General features: G+C 47.8%; 7 protein-coding genes and 1 non-coding gene across 17 annotated transcripts; 2 read left to right on the forward strand and 6 right to left on the reverse strand.

The window, feature by feature from the left end:
• Nucleotides 1–60: 60 nt before the first annotated feature.
• FOIG_14792 (uncharacterized protein) lies at nt 61–2248 on the reverse strand. Of its 10 annotated transcripts, XM_031216076.1 has the most exons (9): nt 2007–2248; nt 1750–1954; nt 1633–1702; nt 1431–1586; nt 1122–1383; nt 534–1074; nt 442–487; nt 305–390; nt 61–255 (listed from the first exon to the last, which is right to left on the reverse strand). In XM_031216076.1, the coding sequence occupies exons 1-9, from the start codon at nt 2099–2101 to the stop codon at nt 160–162; spliced, it is 1557 nt and encodes a 518-aa protein (XP_031054217.1). In that variant the 5' UTR covers nt 2102–2248; the 3' UTR covers nt 61–159. The 10 variants fall into 10 exon arrangements, with proteins under 10 accessions (XP_031054217.1, XP_031054219.1, XP_031054225.1 ...); XM_031216078.1 differs by having other exon boundaries at nt 442–1074; XM_031216084.1 differs by having other exon boundaries at nt 1633–1954.
• Nucleotides 2249–4314: 2066 nt separating this feature from the next.
• Nucleotides 4315–5429, reverse strand: FOIG_14793 (uncharacterized protein; the record flags this gene model as incomplete). The annotated part of the gene is made up of 3 exons (XM_031216085.1): nt 4315–4386; nt 4447–4776; nt 4836–5429. The coding sequence occupies 3 exons, from the start codon at nt 5427–5429 to the stop codon at nt 4315–4317; spliced, it is 996 nt and encodes a 331-aa protein (XP_031054226.1).
• A 647-nt stretch (nt 5430–6076) lies between these two features.
• Nucleotides 6077–6167, forward strand: FOIG_14794. The gene has a single exon. It is a non-coding gene; the product is annotated as a tRNA-Pro (tRNA).
• Nucleotides 6168–7193: 1026 nt separating this feature from the next.
• FOIG_14795 (uncharacterized protein) lies at nt 7194–8141 on the forward strand (the record flags this gene model as incomplete). The annotated part of the gene is made up of 2 exons (XM_031216086.1): nt 7194–7608; nt 7666–8141. 2 exons carry the CDS (start codon nt 7194–7196, stop codon nt 8139–8141), a joined length of 891 nt encoding a protein of 296 aa, XP_031054227.1.
• A 952-nt stretch (nt 8142–9093) lies between these two features.
• FOIG_14796 (uncharacterized protein) lies at nt 9094–10364 on the reverse strand (the record flags this gene model as incomplete). The annotated part of the gene is made up of 4 exons (XM_031216087.1): nt 9094–9523; nt 9584–9807; nt 9853–9881; nt 9932–10364. The coding sequence occupies 4 exons, from the start codon at nt 10362–10364 to the stop codon at nt 9094–9096; spliced, it is 1116 nt and encodes a 371-aa protein (XP_031054228.1).
• A 1523-nt stretch (nt 10365–11887) lies between these two features.
• On the reverse strand, nt 11888–12541 carry FOIG_14797 (uncharacterized protein; the record flags this gene model as incomplete). Its single annotated transcript, XM_031216088.1, has 1 exon — nt 11888–12541. The coding sequence occupies one exon, from the start codon at nt 12539–12541 to the stop codon at nt 11888–11890; it is 654 nt and encodes a 217-aa protein (XP_031054229.1).
• Nucleotides 12542–13615: 1074 nt separating this feature from the next.
• Nucleotides 13616–14077, reverse strand: FOIG_14798 (uncharacterized protein; the record flags this gene model as incomplete). The annotated part of the gene is made up of 1 exon (XM_031216089.1): nt 13616–14077. One exon carries the CDS (start codon nt 14075–14077, stop codon nt 13616–13618), a length of 462 nt encoding a protein of 153 aa, XP_031054230.1.
• A 323-nt stretch (nt 14078–14400) lies between these two features.
• Nucleotides 14401–16321, reverse strand: FOIG_14799 (uncharacterized protein). Its single transcript, XM_031216090.1, has one exon. It carries the CDS (start codon nt 16284–16286, stop codon nt 14664–14666), a length of 1623 nt encoding a protein of 540 aa, XP_031054231.1. The 5' UTR covers nt 16287–16321; the 3' UTR covers nt 14401–14663.
• Between the last annotated feature and the right edge of the window lie 421 nt (nt 16322–16742).

The following is a 16742-nucleotide window of genomic DNA, read 5'->3' on the forward strand; positions in this document are numbered from 1 at the left end:
GAAAGACAATGCGCTTCCGCTAACCCTACTCAACAGCTTTCGGCACAAGATGCGTACGTTGCCGATTACAGGAGATGGCTGGTTGGGAGCAATATCATCATAAAAGTTCATTCAAGTCATTAAATGTAAGCTATATAAAGCCCGTTATGGTACAGCATATCACTCCGTTGGACTCTCGACCTTTTTTTCTTCCATCGCCAACTCATCCGTGGCTTCGGCAAGGTCCGGTCTTTCTCCAAGAATCACATCGAGATCCTGCCACAATCATCAGTAATATTCTCAGAGAGCGTGAAATGAAACTTACCGGGCCCTGGAATGTCTTCTTTCCGTAAAAGACCCAGTATCCTGTCAGGAAAATGGCAAAGATGCCAATGACAGCCGAGACGTAATCTGAGTCTATTGTCAGCGTGTAATCTAGAGAAGAGGGTGAGGGAGATGTACTCATCAAGCTGGCATCGACTGGCAGAACAGGCGGGAAGCAGAAGAACTAGTCACGGGTTAGCTTGGCAGTGTTGGCGGAGAGTATGACGTACAATCGATGTGATGAAGACGTAAAGAACAGCAACGTAATTGATGATCAAACCCCGAACCTTGCCAAACCTCCAAGGTGTTTCCGCGCTCTGAAACCTTGTCAAAGTATCCCGGCCGCGAATGATAAGCGTGGCAACCGGAATAGCATACGACATGTTCAACAAGATTGTGCAACTCGAAATAAACGCATTGAACGCAACAGTCGGCCCGAGATACAACAATCCAAATATCGCATTAAACACCCAGGTAAGAACAATAGTTCTGATGGGTACTTCCCATCTGGGATGGATGTGGCTGAAGTAATCGTGATACAGAGTACCTTTATCACGAGCCATAGCGTATAGGAGTCGGGACGCGCTGGTAATCGAGCCGTTGGTTCCGTGGATGAAGCAGATTGCTAGCATGAGCGTGAGGAATGTTGTGCCAGCGCGGCTGCCGGTTGCTTGAAGGATGAGCTCGACGATAGGCATGCCTGTTGATGTTGCGACAATGCCGGAGAGGTCGGTGAGACAGAAAAGCATGACGAGGATGAAGATTGTACCGCTGTCCCTTCGTTAGCTTGCGGTTGTCTGAGCCAGTGCTTGACTTACGTTGTTCCTCCGACACCAACAGCGTATACCATCGCCAATGGAGCATCACGAGACGGCGTTGGCATCTCCTCAGTCATGTGCAGCACAGCATCGTATCCAATGAGTGACAGCGCTGACTGCAGAAGGCCCAAGATCCACGCAATTCCGTCGTTCCAGCCTGTTTCGTTCGCAAATGTCGCAAAGACGAATTCGGGGTCGGTTTTATCGGATGTCGAGAGAAGGACGACGCTGGCGACGAACACACTAAGAATGGACCAGTACACTATACAGTCAGTTAAAGCTCGCGGTCAAGGGACTTGGAAGGCTTACAGGCAAGATTGTTCCAGGCACCCAGAATCCGGTTGCCGAAGGTCATGGAGAGAGTGCCGAATGTGAGGACTGCCATGAAAATTAGGTACGTCTTCCATGCTGCCACAACGTAGTTTCCGTTGGATGCTACGACGCAGGCAGCCGAGATGAATTGTGCTGTAAGCGGTCAATTGTAGGCTCTCAACTGCGCAGAATTACAAACCTGCGAAGAAACCCTCAGTCGTCACGAGAGTCAGCCACCCAAAAATATTGATGTATCCAACCGCAAAACTCTGCTATCGTCAATATTCTCCCAGCAACTACGCACCACAAAACTCACCATGACCTTCCTCCACTTCTCAGAAGTCAATGCCCACTGGAAATGATACTGCCCACCAGCAGTCGGCCAAATCGCCGCCAACTCACCCAAACTGGCCGCCAGCGCAAAATTACACAAGACGCAGAAGATAAAGCCATACAAGAAAGCAACAGATCCTCCAGAAGGAAGAACAATAGATAGACTTCCTGCTAGACAGATCCAAGTACTGGACTTCACATCAGAACATGGTTTGGACAGAGAGGTTGGGAGAGACACACTTGAGAATGGCAAAGGTCATGGCTACCATGGTGATCTTTGATAGGCGAGGCCGAAGATGGCCTTCGCCTTGGGAATTATGTGTATGGTCTGTCATTGTGATGTTTTCTGATAAGAGCTATTCACTAAAACATGGCAATTCTGGAGAATGAAGAGCGAGGTGCTCGGCTTGTATATGCTGAGAGTCCCAGCTAGTCGGGAACCCAGAGGTTGCGGGGAAACGCCCCCTTCAAAGAATAAGGTCAACGGTTAAACACACGAGGCAGTGCTAGGTACTGTTTATTGGTAGTAGTATGACGCCGATCCAACGACTTGATAGGCAGATTTCCGAGAAGCTACAGGCGCATCATCGATATCGCCCCTGTTTTCGACCAGAGATACAACCAGTGTCAACTCAAAACGTAATACCCCAGATCCTTTGCGCCCGCAAGCAGGTGTTCCAGACCGGCACGATCTCGAATCTTTGTATACACCACGAGGCGTTACGCGAACTCCACAAATTTCGGTGGTGAAGAAGGAATATCAGACTAAAATTACCGTTTTGAGGTTAGTTTTTAGGTCGAGCCCCCGCATCACAGAGTTCCAGCCGCGTGTGAGTTTGATACTATGATTCGTGCGATTTGCCACAAGGGATATGGCTTTTGATTGGGGGCTTGTTTGTCGGAGCGATGTTGGTTGGTTGGGTCATCGTGAATATCTAAAATGGGTAATTTCTGCCATGATCTACGTTCAGGTGATGATGGACCTGGTAATAATTGTCTAGATAAGATAGGTTTCATAGCGAAGGATCGGTATCCGGCTTGGTATCTGGTTTAAATCCTTGTCTAGATTGTAAATGTGGTGATGGATAATAAAATCCGGGGTAATGTGGATCTCGGTGTTTGTTATGACACCGGCCGATAGACAAATGCTTGCATATCTCTAGTTAAAGCTCACATCATCTACTACGTATTGCTTGCTTATTTTATTATCTGGCTGTAGTCCATGCTGCATGCTATGGCATTCTTATCTTTTCTTTGCAATTCAGAAGGATCAGTACTCGTTAGATAGAGATCAACAACCATCGGGTCTCATGCCGCTGACACCTGCAAACATTTATTCAATATACTTAAACGCTTGTTGGGGGTGTACGTATGTCACATGTTTCAAGAGTGGGGGCCCGTTCTTAAGGCACCAGTGACCAGTTCCTCATGCCCACTCCGATATCAACCCGGGAGCTCTACCCGTGCAACACTTACGCTAGTAGAAAGTCGATTAGCAAGCGGGACATGCTATTCAACTGTCTTCTTAGCTCTGTATGAGTGTCAGTAGTTAACCCTTACTGCACTCATTATCACCCTGCCATTACGTATTAACAGTCTTGTTATTCAGATCCTAGATTATGCGGATCCTGTAAGTTCCTTCATGTTCGGCATACTCCTCGCAGGGTATATCTTGCCTGCTCTGTAGCCCTCTGCCCGTGAGTGTTCGATGTTCATCGTCTTCGGTGTAACACTCGCTGACAAGCCCACATCGCTCAAAAGTCCCATGTTGTCCAATCACAGGCCTAAGAACTAAATATAGAGCCAAAAGATAGTCGTCCTCTAAAAGTAAAGAGTGTATCTTACTGGGATCGGTTGTGTATGTGCCAAGGAGTAGTACATAGTACTGGCCAAACTGCAGGCCGCTGACATCAAATCCGCGGAGATTAACAGGACCCTTATAAGTCTCTTTTACCTCGTCTTCTCTGCAGAGAATCGGCCACGTTTTGTGATTGATAATCTGCACGCGACCCATACTGCCTTTAATCAGGATGTGACCTCCAGTGACGGGCCCTGTGGGATCACTGCCGCCACACGTGGTCAAGATGCCGATAATCTCTGATTGAGGAGTGATTATTGCAGGCAAATCCATCCAAAGTATGCAGCCGTCAATTGATGCCCATGACCAACTTGGAGCTCTGTATTGCGGCCTAGGATTCTCGGTAGTGCATGAGAACCACGCGAGCTAGCGATAAAGATCGCTGTTGTCCCAAAGGCCAGCCAGGTATCCCGGATTTCCGAGATGTGGCTGTAGCCATTTCGCAATGCCAGATAAGGCGGGCAAACGGTCGCTAGATTTCGTCAATTCGCGACTAGTATAGTTGGTAATGAGACCTGATCAGAGCTGAATCAGGTCTGGACTAATGCGACTTGTATCTGCGTTTATATCTCGGCTCTTTAGACACGTTGCATTACCAAGGTCCTCTGCAAAGTTCTTCTTTCCATCGTATCTAATACAATCGGGAAGCCCATCAGGAAATACCTCACAAGCGCAAAGATGATCGCACTCCTAGAAGACCTGGTTTCTGGCGAAGTGAATCGTTCTTTTTGACATTAACCACTCTTGGTGCACCCATGCACGCTAGTTACTGTCAGAATCTCACTAAATAGGCATTGTTACACAAATAGAGGAATCCCTTACCTGCTGTAGAGGGGAGTGCTTGATTTCCCTCTGGAATAGTTCATCGTCGGCAAAGCAGTCAATGACGTCCCCCCGCACGTTCTGTGCGACACATTGGCCATGCAACCCAGTACGTTTGAAGAACAGGCCTCCACTGCTGTCTCGTGAAGCTGCCGCGGCAAGGTTACATTCTGCGGTAGTATACACTTTATACATTAAAGCCGCTTCTCTGGCCCAGTCTTCCTCATCGTCTTGCACAATGCATACGGTATCAATCCAGAGATACCGATAGCCCAGGTTACCAGTTGCAGTCGCTGCATCTTGGAATGTTCTCGGGAGACTGTGTATAAACTTTGTAGGTTGTTTGTCGTGGCACAGATATGCTTGCTCTTTCCCCGACAGTGGCTGACTGTTAGGTAAGGGCCTTTCGGCAAATTGGTTGCCGTCTCAATCAATCGCGGCACGCTTATCGATTTTGGGTCTCCTAAATCCTGCAGTCGAGTTGGATACCATGGTACCACCGCATAAGGCCGGAGACCGCGGTCAATATGCTTTTGCTGGCATTGACTGATCCAATGTCTCATCACATCCCAAGCAGTATCTGAATCGCTCGAAGGGCCAAGCGCCTCTTGTAAGGACGAAGAGCTTGCGATAGAGCTATGACAGAGATCCGTTTGAATAAGGGTCACACTAGTTGTCATTGGTATCGGGCCTTCAAAACCTTCCCTTGACGCATTGGCTTCTAAGATAATCCTGAGAATTGGGTGTTGATGGGAAACAGCAAGCTGTGTCCATATAAGAAAGCAATCCAGAGGCTCTGCCTCTGTACGACGCCCGCTTGTATCCTTGATGATTCCGAGATCAAACTTTTCAAGCTGGACAGCGACTCCTGGTGAAAGCCGCATCGTGCAGCAGGTTACAAATGTTGCAGCCTTGCTTGACCGCATGCACCCAGTCTCTATGAGTAAGATGATGGCTTTTGGAACTCTGGCGGGAGGGGTCATTGTTGGCAGCCGTCTAGGCAAAAGGCTCTTTACAAACGCTACACAGGTTCATGCTGAAATATAAATGGGCTCGGTGTCGTGATTGTCAATCAAGCAGCGTGTTTGCTGATATATGTGATACTTTAAAATGAACCTTTCGTTAGATGAAGCTTCTTTCCCTTGACATAAGCCGAACATGATGTGATGTGACACATGGTGCCATTGGATTTGTACACTTCAAATAAGAAAACAAGGCTGTGACGCGTGCCGCACCGGCCTTCTTATGCAACCGATATGTCAAATAACTTTGTCTTACTAAGAACAACAACCAAGGCTATGGGATGCTTTGTTTGATGTATCATTCAAGCTTGATGAGATATAAGAGCTGGGGCCAGTGTGCATCTGCTGAGAACGATGATAAAGCGCGGTTTGAAAGGGACATTGGACCCCCAGTTCCGATATGTCTAATTCATATAGCTCACCCTATATAATTAGTTTCATTCATGCTGTGTTCCATTAAGTAAATGCGTTGTAACTCACGGGCTACTAGTTGAGTTAATATATCAGATTTGGGTTATCAAACTTCTTGCATTGGCTTTGTAAAATTCATAAGTAGCATTTTCGACTCCGAAACAAGCAATCCACAGCAAGTTCTTCTGAACTTGACCGGTCTGGTGGTCTAGTGGTATGATTCTCGCTTAGGGAAAACCCTACAGCATTGCTTGCGAGAGGTCCCGGGTTCAATCCCCGGCCAGACCCTTCATTTTGTGCTGTGCACATCCTTGCGATGTTTGTTTTTTGCTTTGGTGTTGTGGAGACGTGTCTTTTTTCTCCGCCCGTGGTGGGATTGGTGGAGCATCCTTACTGGATTTTGTCTTACCCTGCACCCATCCGGCCCTATTTATAGGTAGGTGTATAGTAAAGTGCTTTTAGACTTTCTGAATAAATCTCCAATACAGCACAATATTTATTTACATTTTAATATTTTCTTCTACTTGGAGACTTGCAACTCATCTTTAATAGTCTTTGCTGAGCGGTACGCAGTGAAACGTCCTGGCGTCCTCCTCGCAATTCATCAACATGACACCATGGAACCGGATTAGCATGCCGCAGGGAAGTAAGGAATGAGACAGGATAAATCTATTAAGTGTCACATATTTGATCGAGGCAGGACCCAGTATTGCACCTGTAGATGATGGTTGATCATTGACAAATTTGTTCACGCGTCTAGCCTGAAGCGACGTCATTTGCTTGGCCCAAGTTATGAAGGGTCCAAGGGACCACGATTGTACCTGACTTTAAACAGTCACCACTTCATTATGATTCGCAGATCTACCAGGCACACCAGAGACTGATGCATTCATTACCGAGACTAAGTTGTCCGGATTAGACAATAGATCTTCTCAACCTTAATGTATAGCTGATGTAATCAGGTTGTGGATATGATCGGCAAGCCACAGTTTCTCTTCGCGGTAACCCATACCAGTCGCAAACCTTCATGCTCATACTAGATAGCCTTGCAAGAACGCAACTCACGTCAGCGGCCCTGAACTCACAGTTGGTTCAGAACAGAAGCTATGTCATATCATGATATGATGGCTGACTGATCAGAAGATCGACGATATGACGATAACTTCAACTGTCGCATGAGGAAAATCCCAACTTTATCCTGAATATCCACTCCGTGAGGAATTTTATAAATGTCTGCAAGTCGCCTTAGTGATGGACCAGCATGTTCATACCACGCAGAACAAAATTGTCTACTATACTGTTCAAAACTTCATCATGAAACTCTTCTTAATCGCCGCCGTAGCTCTGGTTTCCAGCTCTTTCGCTGCACCAGCTACAGACACAGCCCTCGTCAAGAAATCATCTTATCATATCGACACGATCCCTTACAATGGTCTTCCTAGTGCCAAAGTCGATCTCGACGCACTCCGCGCTGAGCAAAAGGGGGGACAAACCGCTACCACGAATGTAAAAGTCATGAGGTCCTCTAAGGTTACACCTAAGAAGAAGACATCGAAGAAGCCTTCTGCCAAGGCGTCGGTCAAGAAGACCAAGTCTAGAAAGAAGCCCAAAACAACTCATTCAAAGAGATTGCTCAAGTCTTCGTCGACTGGCTTCAAGAACGGTCAGGATCTTGTTGATTCCTTGGATAGTCTTGTTGCTCAAATCACTGCTCGAGGTGACAGAATCAGTGTGTATCCTACTGTTTATAAGATCAAGGTCTAGGAATATCTACTAACGCTATTAGATGGAACACTCCTCAGAGTTCAAGCCGGAACAGAGACTCGCAACAAAGGCACCACCGACGCCCTCAAAGAAATCATCCAAATCCGCGCTGCCGTCTCGGGCGCCCTAACCAGACTCTCTACCACCAAGAACCTGAAACTCACCAGCGATCAGCGCGCCGACGTCCTCAATCTAGTCGAAGACCTCGTCCAAGAACTTCTCGACATCGTCAACGACCTCATCGAGACTCTCGGTCTCAAGCTCAGCCTCAAAGCATCGCTCAACCCTCTCATGAACATGCTGAGCAACCTCCTAGGCGGTCTGGCAGTTACTGATGGCAAGCTTACGCCAGAGTTGCGTGCGCGTTTGGGGGATTTGATTAGAGCTCAGATCAACGGCGGTGATGGTACGCGGGGGTTTGATGCGCTTGGTAGTGGGATTGAGAATCCGCTCTTGCGTCTTCATGGGTCTCTGAAGACAAGTGTCAGATCGAAATAGTATGGCAGGGATATTGTCATTCGTTTAAGTGCTGGGATATTGATAGCGGGTGTTTGACTTTTTCTGGCGTTAGTGGTCGCTCTCTGTTGGTTCTGGTTCCTTACCGCTCCTTTAGCGATTGTTTATAGTTGTAGTAATGTCAGGGATCAATTACTCGCTCTCCAATGTTAACAGTATCACTACACGCGGCTCTTCTCTTCGGATACCCTTTCCAATCCTTCAGTAGCTCGCTTTCGGCTATAACTAGTCATGTCCTCTATTCCCGCTTCTTCAATCGGAGCCAAGCCGTACGCACGAACCCAGCCTCTTCGTAAACACAACCAACAGGCGGTGAAGGTTGAACTCTTTCGCGCCACGGATATACAGGCCTCCGATGATTGGCCCATCCCATCTTATCCATTTCGAGCATACTATACATATTCTGCGGAGCAGTTCTTCATGATTACCCCAGGAATATGTCAGCAATGCCCAGGGGTCACTATGGACATGGGGTCTCTGATAAGAGTTCCACTTTCGGGATGTGATCGACGTATCAGACGATAACCTTCTCCCGGTTCGGGGTTCATGCGTACACGAAACTCTGATGGTGTTTGAATTCAGGGAAGATGAATAGGTTTCCCCGGACGAACTTTGTTAACACGACGAATGATGCGACTGGTTTGTTGGTTCGAACTACGGATGGAAGTGAAACGGTGAGCCCGATAATGTTTATTCGCGATGTGACGTTGCGTGCGTTCATATTTCACTCGGGTTGGGCATGAAGTTGCACTGAATCTCGTTTAGTTCTGACGCCTTTGGGAGGTCCCGGAGGTTTAGAATCATCCATCCTTGTCAAGGTGACACTCTGAAGAAATTCACGCAATCGAAATTGATGCAAGTGTCAGAAAAAAGAAATCGTATACGCTGTTATTGAAACACAATGCGATGCTTGCTACAAACAAACTAGACAATCCTAAGTCCTACAGTCAACAGGATACTCGGCGTATCGAGAATATCTGCCCAACGTAGCATGATGAAACAAATTCCCAGTCAAACAATCAAAAAGCGCAATCACATAAGTACGCTGCTTATCGTTCAACGAAGGATCACGCATGAACTTCTCCGATAGTGCGTAGTACTTCTTCTCAACGTCGAAGCTCATGGTGCGGGTGATAGTCTTTGCCAAGTTCGGTGACACAGACATGAGTTTCTCAATGACGTGTACTGCGTTGACGACAGAGCCGTTGATGGTGCGTGCCTCGTAGATCTCCTTGTCGTAGGAGTAGAGATCGTTCATGAGGATGGAGTGCTGCACGTAGAGGTCTTCTAGCTCGTCAAAGGGAGAGATTTCTTCGGGGGTGTGGTGAACACCGCTTCCAAAGCGAATAGCAGCGATCATGAAGCTGATAGTTTTTAGTATATACTGACGGACTTGGGGAGGGGGGGGGGGGGGGGGAACCCACGGTTTGGCGATGTCGTGGCGGCGGTAGTCCAAGTACTCGGCCAATGTTGCGTATTTATCTTGCTTGAATGGCGATTTCTTACGGCCTGCATGGACGAATAGGCCGATGGCTCGGAGGAGACCAGGGCCAAGAATGGGATCACATTCTAGAACTTCTGTGAAGAATCGCTTCATGTGTTTGTTCTTGGGTTTCATGGTCACAAATTCATCAACAACTGTTGTTTCCTGAAGGGGTCAGCTCTGGTAGAACGCACTGCCTGTTCAACTTACATCTTGTGTTGCACCGCGCTCCATGACATCTGGGTATCCGTGTCAGTGAGATCAATCTTGAGTGGGATGTATAACGTACCATCGTGGAAGAACAGAAGCAGAAGAGCCTGCGTCAGCAGTTCTATTCGAGTTGGCGACGATGATGGATAGAGGTAAACGGCGCATGAAACAGCATCTTCAACAAGCTCGTCAATCTTCCCCTTTCGACGCTCGTCCATAAACTCCATCGGTAGAGTTCCTCGTTCAGATGCCTTGTCGGCACTGATTCGATTCACCAAATCCCTTCCAGCCGCTTCACCTTGCACCCACCACTTGGACTGTCTCACCCATGGGAGAGAAGTATGCCACGGAACGCCTAGCTGTTCGGGATACAGCGTCAGAGGAGCATCTTCAGGGACATTTCTCTCTCTGAACAGAGAAGCAAAGTCAAGGTCTGGCGGTCCAAGAGTATCTGGTCCAACGGGGTCAAAAGCACGGACCAGGGGTCTAATGGGCAAGTCTTGGTGAGGCATTGTGTATGCGAATATGAAGAAGAAGCTTGGATAACGGATCTACCCAGAACTTCCCGCGAGAAATTGCGCCACCGTAGGATTTATGTTCTTTTCTCGATTGCCGCGGCGGTGAACGGACCATGAACTGACGACGGCAGCATCGGTTCGGGACGACTCCATAACGGCTACAACGCGCCAGGGGTCAGAAGAAGTGAAGCCAGCAAGGGTGTGATAAACCGCCCAACGGCTCTGCATGCAGGGTGTTTGTTTTTTAGACTGATATCATTATCCTGTTTGCTAGCTAGGCACGTGATGACCCGTTGCTTGGTGTGATTCGATGGGAATGCCGGCATGGGCATGGATGATGTGATAAGACCCGGCGCTTTTTTGGTGACGAGAAGTACGCGTGGAGACATGCGGAGTAGCATCCACCATGCTTGACTTGCAGTACGACTTAGCAAGCGAGGCTGCGCGGGTTCGTTCTGCAATCATACCATGGCCCACGGTCTTCAATGGCATGTGCTGAACTCCCCTGGACCAACGACACGGGTCGTATACCCACTTCGGGTGCAGACAATGGCTACGAAAATACTACGCTGCTCCATCTGAAGGTAACCAAAGGATCCGGCTAAGTGGATGACATAATGCAGATCAGGATCCCCTGAAACGCTTGCAGTCAGCATTGCCTCGACTGATAACAACTCGTCCACTGTCAGGTGAAGCGGAGCAAAAGCTACTGACATGCCTAATTCCCGCAAAAGTCATGGGTGCCATGCATCTCAACGTCGTAGCATGCATGGCAACACTAGAGCATTTTGACTGCTAGAGCCAACAGCTCGGGTCCCCCTGCTTCGTACCTCTACGCTCATGATAGGTTTTTTTTTTTTTGCCTGCCTAGAACAGACTTTCGGCGCCCCCACCTGTTGGTTGATGCAGAACAAAATCCCTGAATTTTTTGACAAGGGGGAAGGGGGAAGTGACACGTAATGGGACTAGGGAAATTCAGTTTAAACGGTCGCATCATTTACCCCGGCATTGCTCGGCCATTGGATGTGACGGTTAACGGGGGAGACAGACCATAAGAGATGGAGGAAACGACCCATTGTCAAATGTGAATTGTTGGGTGTCATCCGAGGTACGTGCGAATCTTATGCAGGCGGTTGCATAAAATGATAATATCGGCACAAAATGGGGTTTGTCACAATTGCATGTTGGGATTAGGATTTGATACTACTCAATTCATGCTAGACTACCTCTGCCAATATCTAGACCCAGCTTACTTATCCCAATGGACATCAATCTCGGGAAACTATCCCAGACATATACCGGATCCCATAGCAACTTTGTAGTCTACCACCTTCTCATACCGGCCGAGAGAATATTTTTTGAAGGAGCATTACCATACTACAACCCCAAAGCCCAATGCAAATCCCTCTCCAGCCTGTACTCTAAACCTAAACAGTTGTCTCAACAAGAAAACATTTCCGAAGGAGCATCATCGTGCTACAACTTCAGATCCAAACAGTACCAACATTGTCAGACATTTAGTTGCTAGACTTGAAAAAAGTGGGCATGTCGTCAGCAGAATCATAGTCAGACTCCTCGTCGGACTTTCCCCAGCAGACAGCCGAGGAAAGGATGACGTCGTTGTAAGCGGTCAAGTAGGTCTCATTATCAAAGATGGGAGCATTGAACTTGGTCTTCTGGAAGGTCTCAAACTTCGGAAGTTGATAGACATTGGCCTTCACGCCAGAGGTCTCCTTTGAGGAAACAGAATGCTCATCATCAGAAGATGAGTCGTGGGCATCATCCACCTGGCCAATTCCCTCCAACCAGTTCTCAACCGAGTCATGGAGAGCGCCTATGGCTCGACGCTGGATAGATTCTCCGGTCCAGTAATCATCAATGATACAAGCCTGAAGTTCATTGATCATTTCTTCGGTAGCCTCGACTGTGACTTGAACGTCAGACTTGGGCTGAAGGGTGGACTTGATGGTATCCTTCTGGGCACTCAAGTCGACCCAAGCATCATTCTGATCAAGATGATCAGATACTCGGTCTTCATCCTTGCCCATGTCAGACAGGGCCTCGACAAGGTTGATACGACCAGGAATGCCATAGTCCTTGAGATGGACGCCGCCGGGACCGAGCTCACGGTTGCGAGCCACGGTCTTCTTAGAGGCGAAGAATGAAAGCATCTTAAGAGTTAAGGTGTCGAAAGAAGGGGTGTGGTGTCGTTGTTGAGTCGTCGATGATGAGAATCGGAGTGTTGTGGTGTGAGTTGACAGAAGGTGAGATGGTGATGAGAGCTGTTGATAATGAGAGTTGTCTTTGATGGTAAGACTTGCTGATGATGGAGAGAGTTGAATTGTTGTGATGCAAGTTGATGGAGAGGGAGATGATGAGAGTGGAAGTGTTCTTGTGTGAGTTGATAGAAGTGGGATGATGATGGAGGTCCAAGTGTTGGGATGTAAGTTGATGAAGAATGAGATGAGATATTTAAAGGATATCTCAGTCGAAGAGTGTTGCAGAGTGTGTCGAGGGAAGAGTCTGAAAGATCCCGGCTTACAGCGAGCAAACTTTCTTATTCAGGAGATTCTGCTACCTGCTAACTGGCACCGTCATGCCAGAGCGAACATGATGGGCTCAGACCAGATGAATATTGACTGGCACTGGCAGAGTAGTAACCTCTCAACCAATGTAATCGCTGCTCGGCAGGCTCCGAGGGAGATGCCTGGAAAGGAAGTCCATTAACTTGAGAGATGTAAGTGCTTCAACCAATCTCAGCTTGTATCAAAGCCCAAACAGGTATTGATATGGCGGCAGTGACCTTGGTCATTGGCCAGTCTGGAGAACAACGCCAAGAACACATGGCAATCGTCATAGGGTTCAACATGCAGTGGCATGAGTAGTACGAACACGTTTTGGTCGCAGACTAGATGCGTCTGTTTGCGTAAGCACGCGCTGAGAATGGAACAGCAGCGGGACGGCCTTGCGGATATGACTTCATTTACAGGGAACTCGAACGTGTTATAGTTTAAGGGGTTGGATGTCAGGAAAAGAAAGTCTGGAGTTGCAAGTATCGACACCTTGAAGATGTAATAACAGTTTGAAGGAAAGATTAATAACCGAAACGACATTGTAGTATAGTTGCATTATCAGTCACCATTTTAGATATCTCAGAGCAAGTTCTTATTGTTTTAATTCGCCTTCATATCAACTTCACAAGCAAAAGTGATAACCGCTCATACTGCCAATTCCCTCGTTCCCTCTCACAGCACCTTCTTCTGGTCCTCCAAGCGGTACTGCTCAATCATCGACTCCGGAACCCTGACCCTTCCCCTTGGCGCAATCTTCATACCATGCTCATCCCTCATCATTGACCAAGTGATGCCTTGCCCTCCCTCAGCGTTGATCTCATAAACCGCATTAATCCGATACGCAAAGTCATAGCCCTCGTAATCAGCGTCCTTCTCATTGTATTCCTTGATTCCCAGCCCATCTTCTGGCAGGGGCTGGTCACCAGGGCTTCTCGTGACGGCTTCGTTGGCGGGGCAGATGTGAGTGATGGCGGAGTGCGGAGCAGTGCGGTAGAACCAGATGCGCTGGATGCCGGCCATGTTGTACTTTCGGAACTCGTAGGTCTTGACGCCGTCGATGATCTGTTCCATGTAGGGGTCGTTCATGGCGAGGATCATGTCGCTGGGCTTGGGGGTTTTGCTTGGGGAAGACATTTTGCGGTGGTTTGGTGTTGATGAGGCGATGAAGCGCTTAGGTGAAGGCGATGTTTATTTATGAGGTGAGTCTAAAGTTAGACTAGAGTTGGGGAATGTGGTGTATGAGATCAGGTGACTGCGTCGGAGGTGTGAGGTTTGAGTTGGATGGCAGTGTCAGTAGCTGTCGTAGCTCTTAGATATATCAGCGACCAGAGCAGTGATAAGAGATCCACTGCAGTTGCTCACAAAAGAAATACCTCACTACTTCAGCGAATACTGTCGTTATGCGTGTAAGCTTCCTTAGAAGAATGGGAATTGCTTTCTTGATAAAAGGGCCATCTCTAAACTCACGTTTCTAAGTTCAAAGTACAAAGTTTATAAAAAAGTATATATCTGTTTCCGCACAGTACGGAAATTGAGATGGTCCTTTGTTCTGACGATTAGAGTTACTGAACAGCAGCGGAGTCCGATGTTAAATGAAGCATGTACCCTTAACAGGGAAAATGACGGTTCATAAATCTCATCTCCCGAGCACTATGATGTCCCAATGCATATCACCTGTAAATGAACAGACACAATCCCAATGACCCTAAACTGTGAAAACTCAAGCAGCAACACCCTCACGTCTCGCTCGAGTCGCAGCCATAATCATCTCCCACGCAGCATTGTCCTTCTCCAACGTCCCCTTCTCCGGCGCAAACCCCTCCTCATCACAATCATACCGCGAATTCTTCTCCAACCATGCCGACGGCCCAATACCACAGTTATACTCAATATACTGCATCCGACTCGTTCTCTCATTATCGATCCCCGTCCCATATCTATGCTTTTCAGACACCCAGGTGTTCTCCCTGTCCCAGTATTCTTCCTCCGTTGGGGGAGGGTAAGCAAAGTTCCGATGCTGGTTTCGCGAGAGCCGATGATCCATGGCTTGTAAGTCGATGTCTTTGTAATCGGGGTCTTGTAGAATTGCTTGGCGGGTATCCTTGGGACAATCCCACCAACAGCCATGACCAACTCGAAGTGTCTTCAGTCCCTTCATCGAATCTTTCCACTGAGAGAGGATATGATGCCATCGGATGGGAAAGTCGCGTTTGATAGGGTTCCATCCTCGTCCTGTTCCACCTGCTGTATGAGCTGTATGATCAGCATACCCATCGTTTCCAATACGAAGCTGACGTGCGTGATACAGAATGGGACAATCGTCAAGATACAGCTCTACCAGACCTCCACTACCATTCTCCTTGCCGAGCTTCGCAAACCACTCAATCTGCCACTCATGAGTAAAGACGTAGTTCCCGAGCGCAAGAACCTTGAGTTGAGGGAATGGTGAATCTTCGCCAATGTTTCGAAAGTCCATGATGGGAAACCAGCCCCAGTAGTCTTTGAAGTATAACGACAGTACGCGCAAATGATCCGCGATGTTGGGAGACAGCCACGTGTTGTGGAGGTTGCCGAAGAAATCGTACTTCTCAATATAGTGAATCGTGCTCTCAGGTGAAGCTTCGCACTCTTCTGTTGTCACAAAGACCCTAAAGTCGACGAGACTTGGTAGAGAGATTATCGTCTTCCAGGCCTCAGAGAGAGCGAGGTTAGGATCGTCATAATCCGCAAGATGCGTAATCGTCAACTCCTTCAGCGGAAAAGGCTTGTCGTGAGCGAATTCAAGATCCTGATCACTATAATCAAAATTCTCATCTTCATCAAGATAGATATATCCCTCCATCCCCTCATCAATCTTGATCTGCTTCTCCAGCGTCCACAGCCCCGCAGCGCAGTGAAGAATAGTATCAAGCACACGGTACCGAAACTCAAACGTTTCTTCAATAGTTTGATAGTAACGGTCATCTTCGCCGCAGTGCTCTTCAAAGCGAATATGAAGCGCCGTGACGTTGGTGAAGCAACGTAAATGGGGGAGCGCGTTCATGAAGGCTATTGGGAAGTTGAATGACTCGTTGCAGAGGTACTCAAAGTCAAACTCAATACGCGTATCGATAGTGATCTCTCGAACTAAGCTGCGTAGTTTAGGGGATTTGGCAATGTGGATAAATCGCTCAACAGATGAAGGCGCGAATGCTTCGAGGCGTAAGCTTCTGAATTTCCATGGTCGTGCGATCTCATTGAGTCTGTGAGATGTGAGACGGAGATTGGAGAGGGTCGATGGTGTTAGAAAGGAACAGATGTTGTCCCATATCTCGGTGACGAGTCTCGAGTCGTCGGAAGACATGATGTGTGAGTTGAGTTGAGCCGAGATAAGATTGGTGAAGTTGAGCTGAAGCATTTTGGAAGTTGTTGGATGAGGGCCTTATAAGTTTCTGCTCGGCACTGGAGCAACCCCTGTAAATGGGGCTGGTGCCTAGATCTGGTAGGCAGTCAGCGCGCTAGACCCGCTGGAAGAGGAGCTCCTGGTAAGAAATCTTCCGAAGTTGAGCTACATTACAAGTGCCAAAAAGGACTGATCTCACGTTAAGTCTATACTAAATTTGCCTAAATCTTGTATAGTCTGTACTTAGTTCGCCTAGCTGTCTTTGTCGCTTTAGGATCCAGGTTTCAATTTTTCCTGCTTTTTCTGGCCCGCAGCCTAGTTAGTGCTTACAGCGGCGGGGTTGTCAATTAACGACTCACTCACCGTCTCATTTGCGAGAACTGCCTCTCATCGTCGTGAGCACGAATCACGAAAAGC

This window comes from Fusarium odoratissimum (genome assembly GCF_000260195.1).
Source record: "Fusarium odoratissimum NRRL 54006 unplaced genomic scaffold supercont1.44, whole genome shotgun sequence".
Classification (NCBI taxonomy): Eukaryota; Fungi; Ascomycota; class Sordariomycetes; order Hypocreales; family Nectriaceae; genus Fusarium; species Fusarium odoratissimum.

What these genes read in the sequence shown, in the direction of transcription:
- FOIG_14792 (XM_031216075.1), bottom strand. Translation starts at nt 2,101, where the DNA reads ATGACAGACCATACACATAATTCCCAAGGCGAAGGCCATCTTCGGCCT. An exon ending in AGAAGTGGAGGAAGGTCATG is followed by an intron (nt 1,703 to 1,749) that starts GTGAGTTTTGTG and finishes TGACGATAGCAG; the next exon opens with AGTTTTGCGGTTGGATACAT. An exon ending in AGTCGATGCCAGCTTGATGA is followed by an intron (nt 391 to 441) that starts GTACATCTCCCT and finishes CAATAGACTCAG; the next exon opens with ATTACGTCTCGGCTGTCATT.
- FOIG_14799 (XM_031216090.1), bottom strand. Translation starts at nt 16,286, where the DNA reads ATGTCTTCCGACGACTCGAGACTCGTCACCGAGATATGGGACAACATC.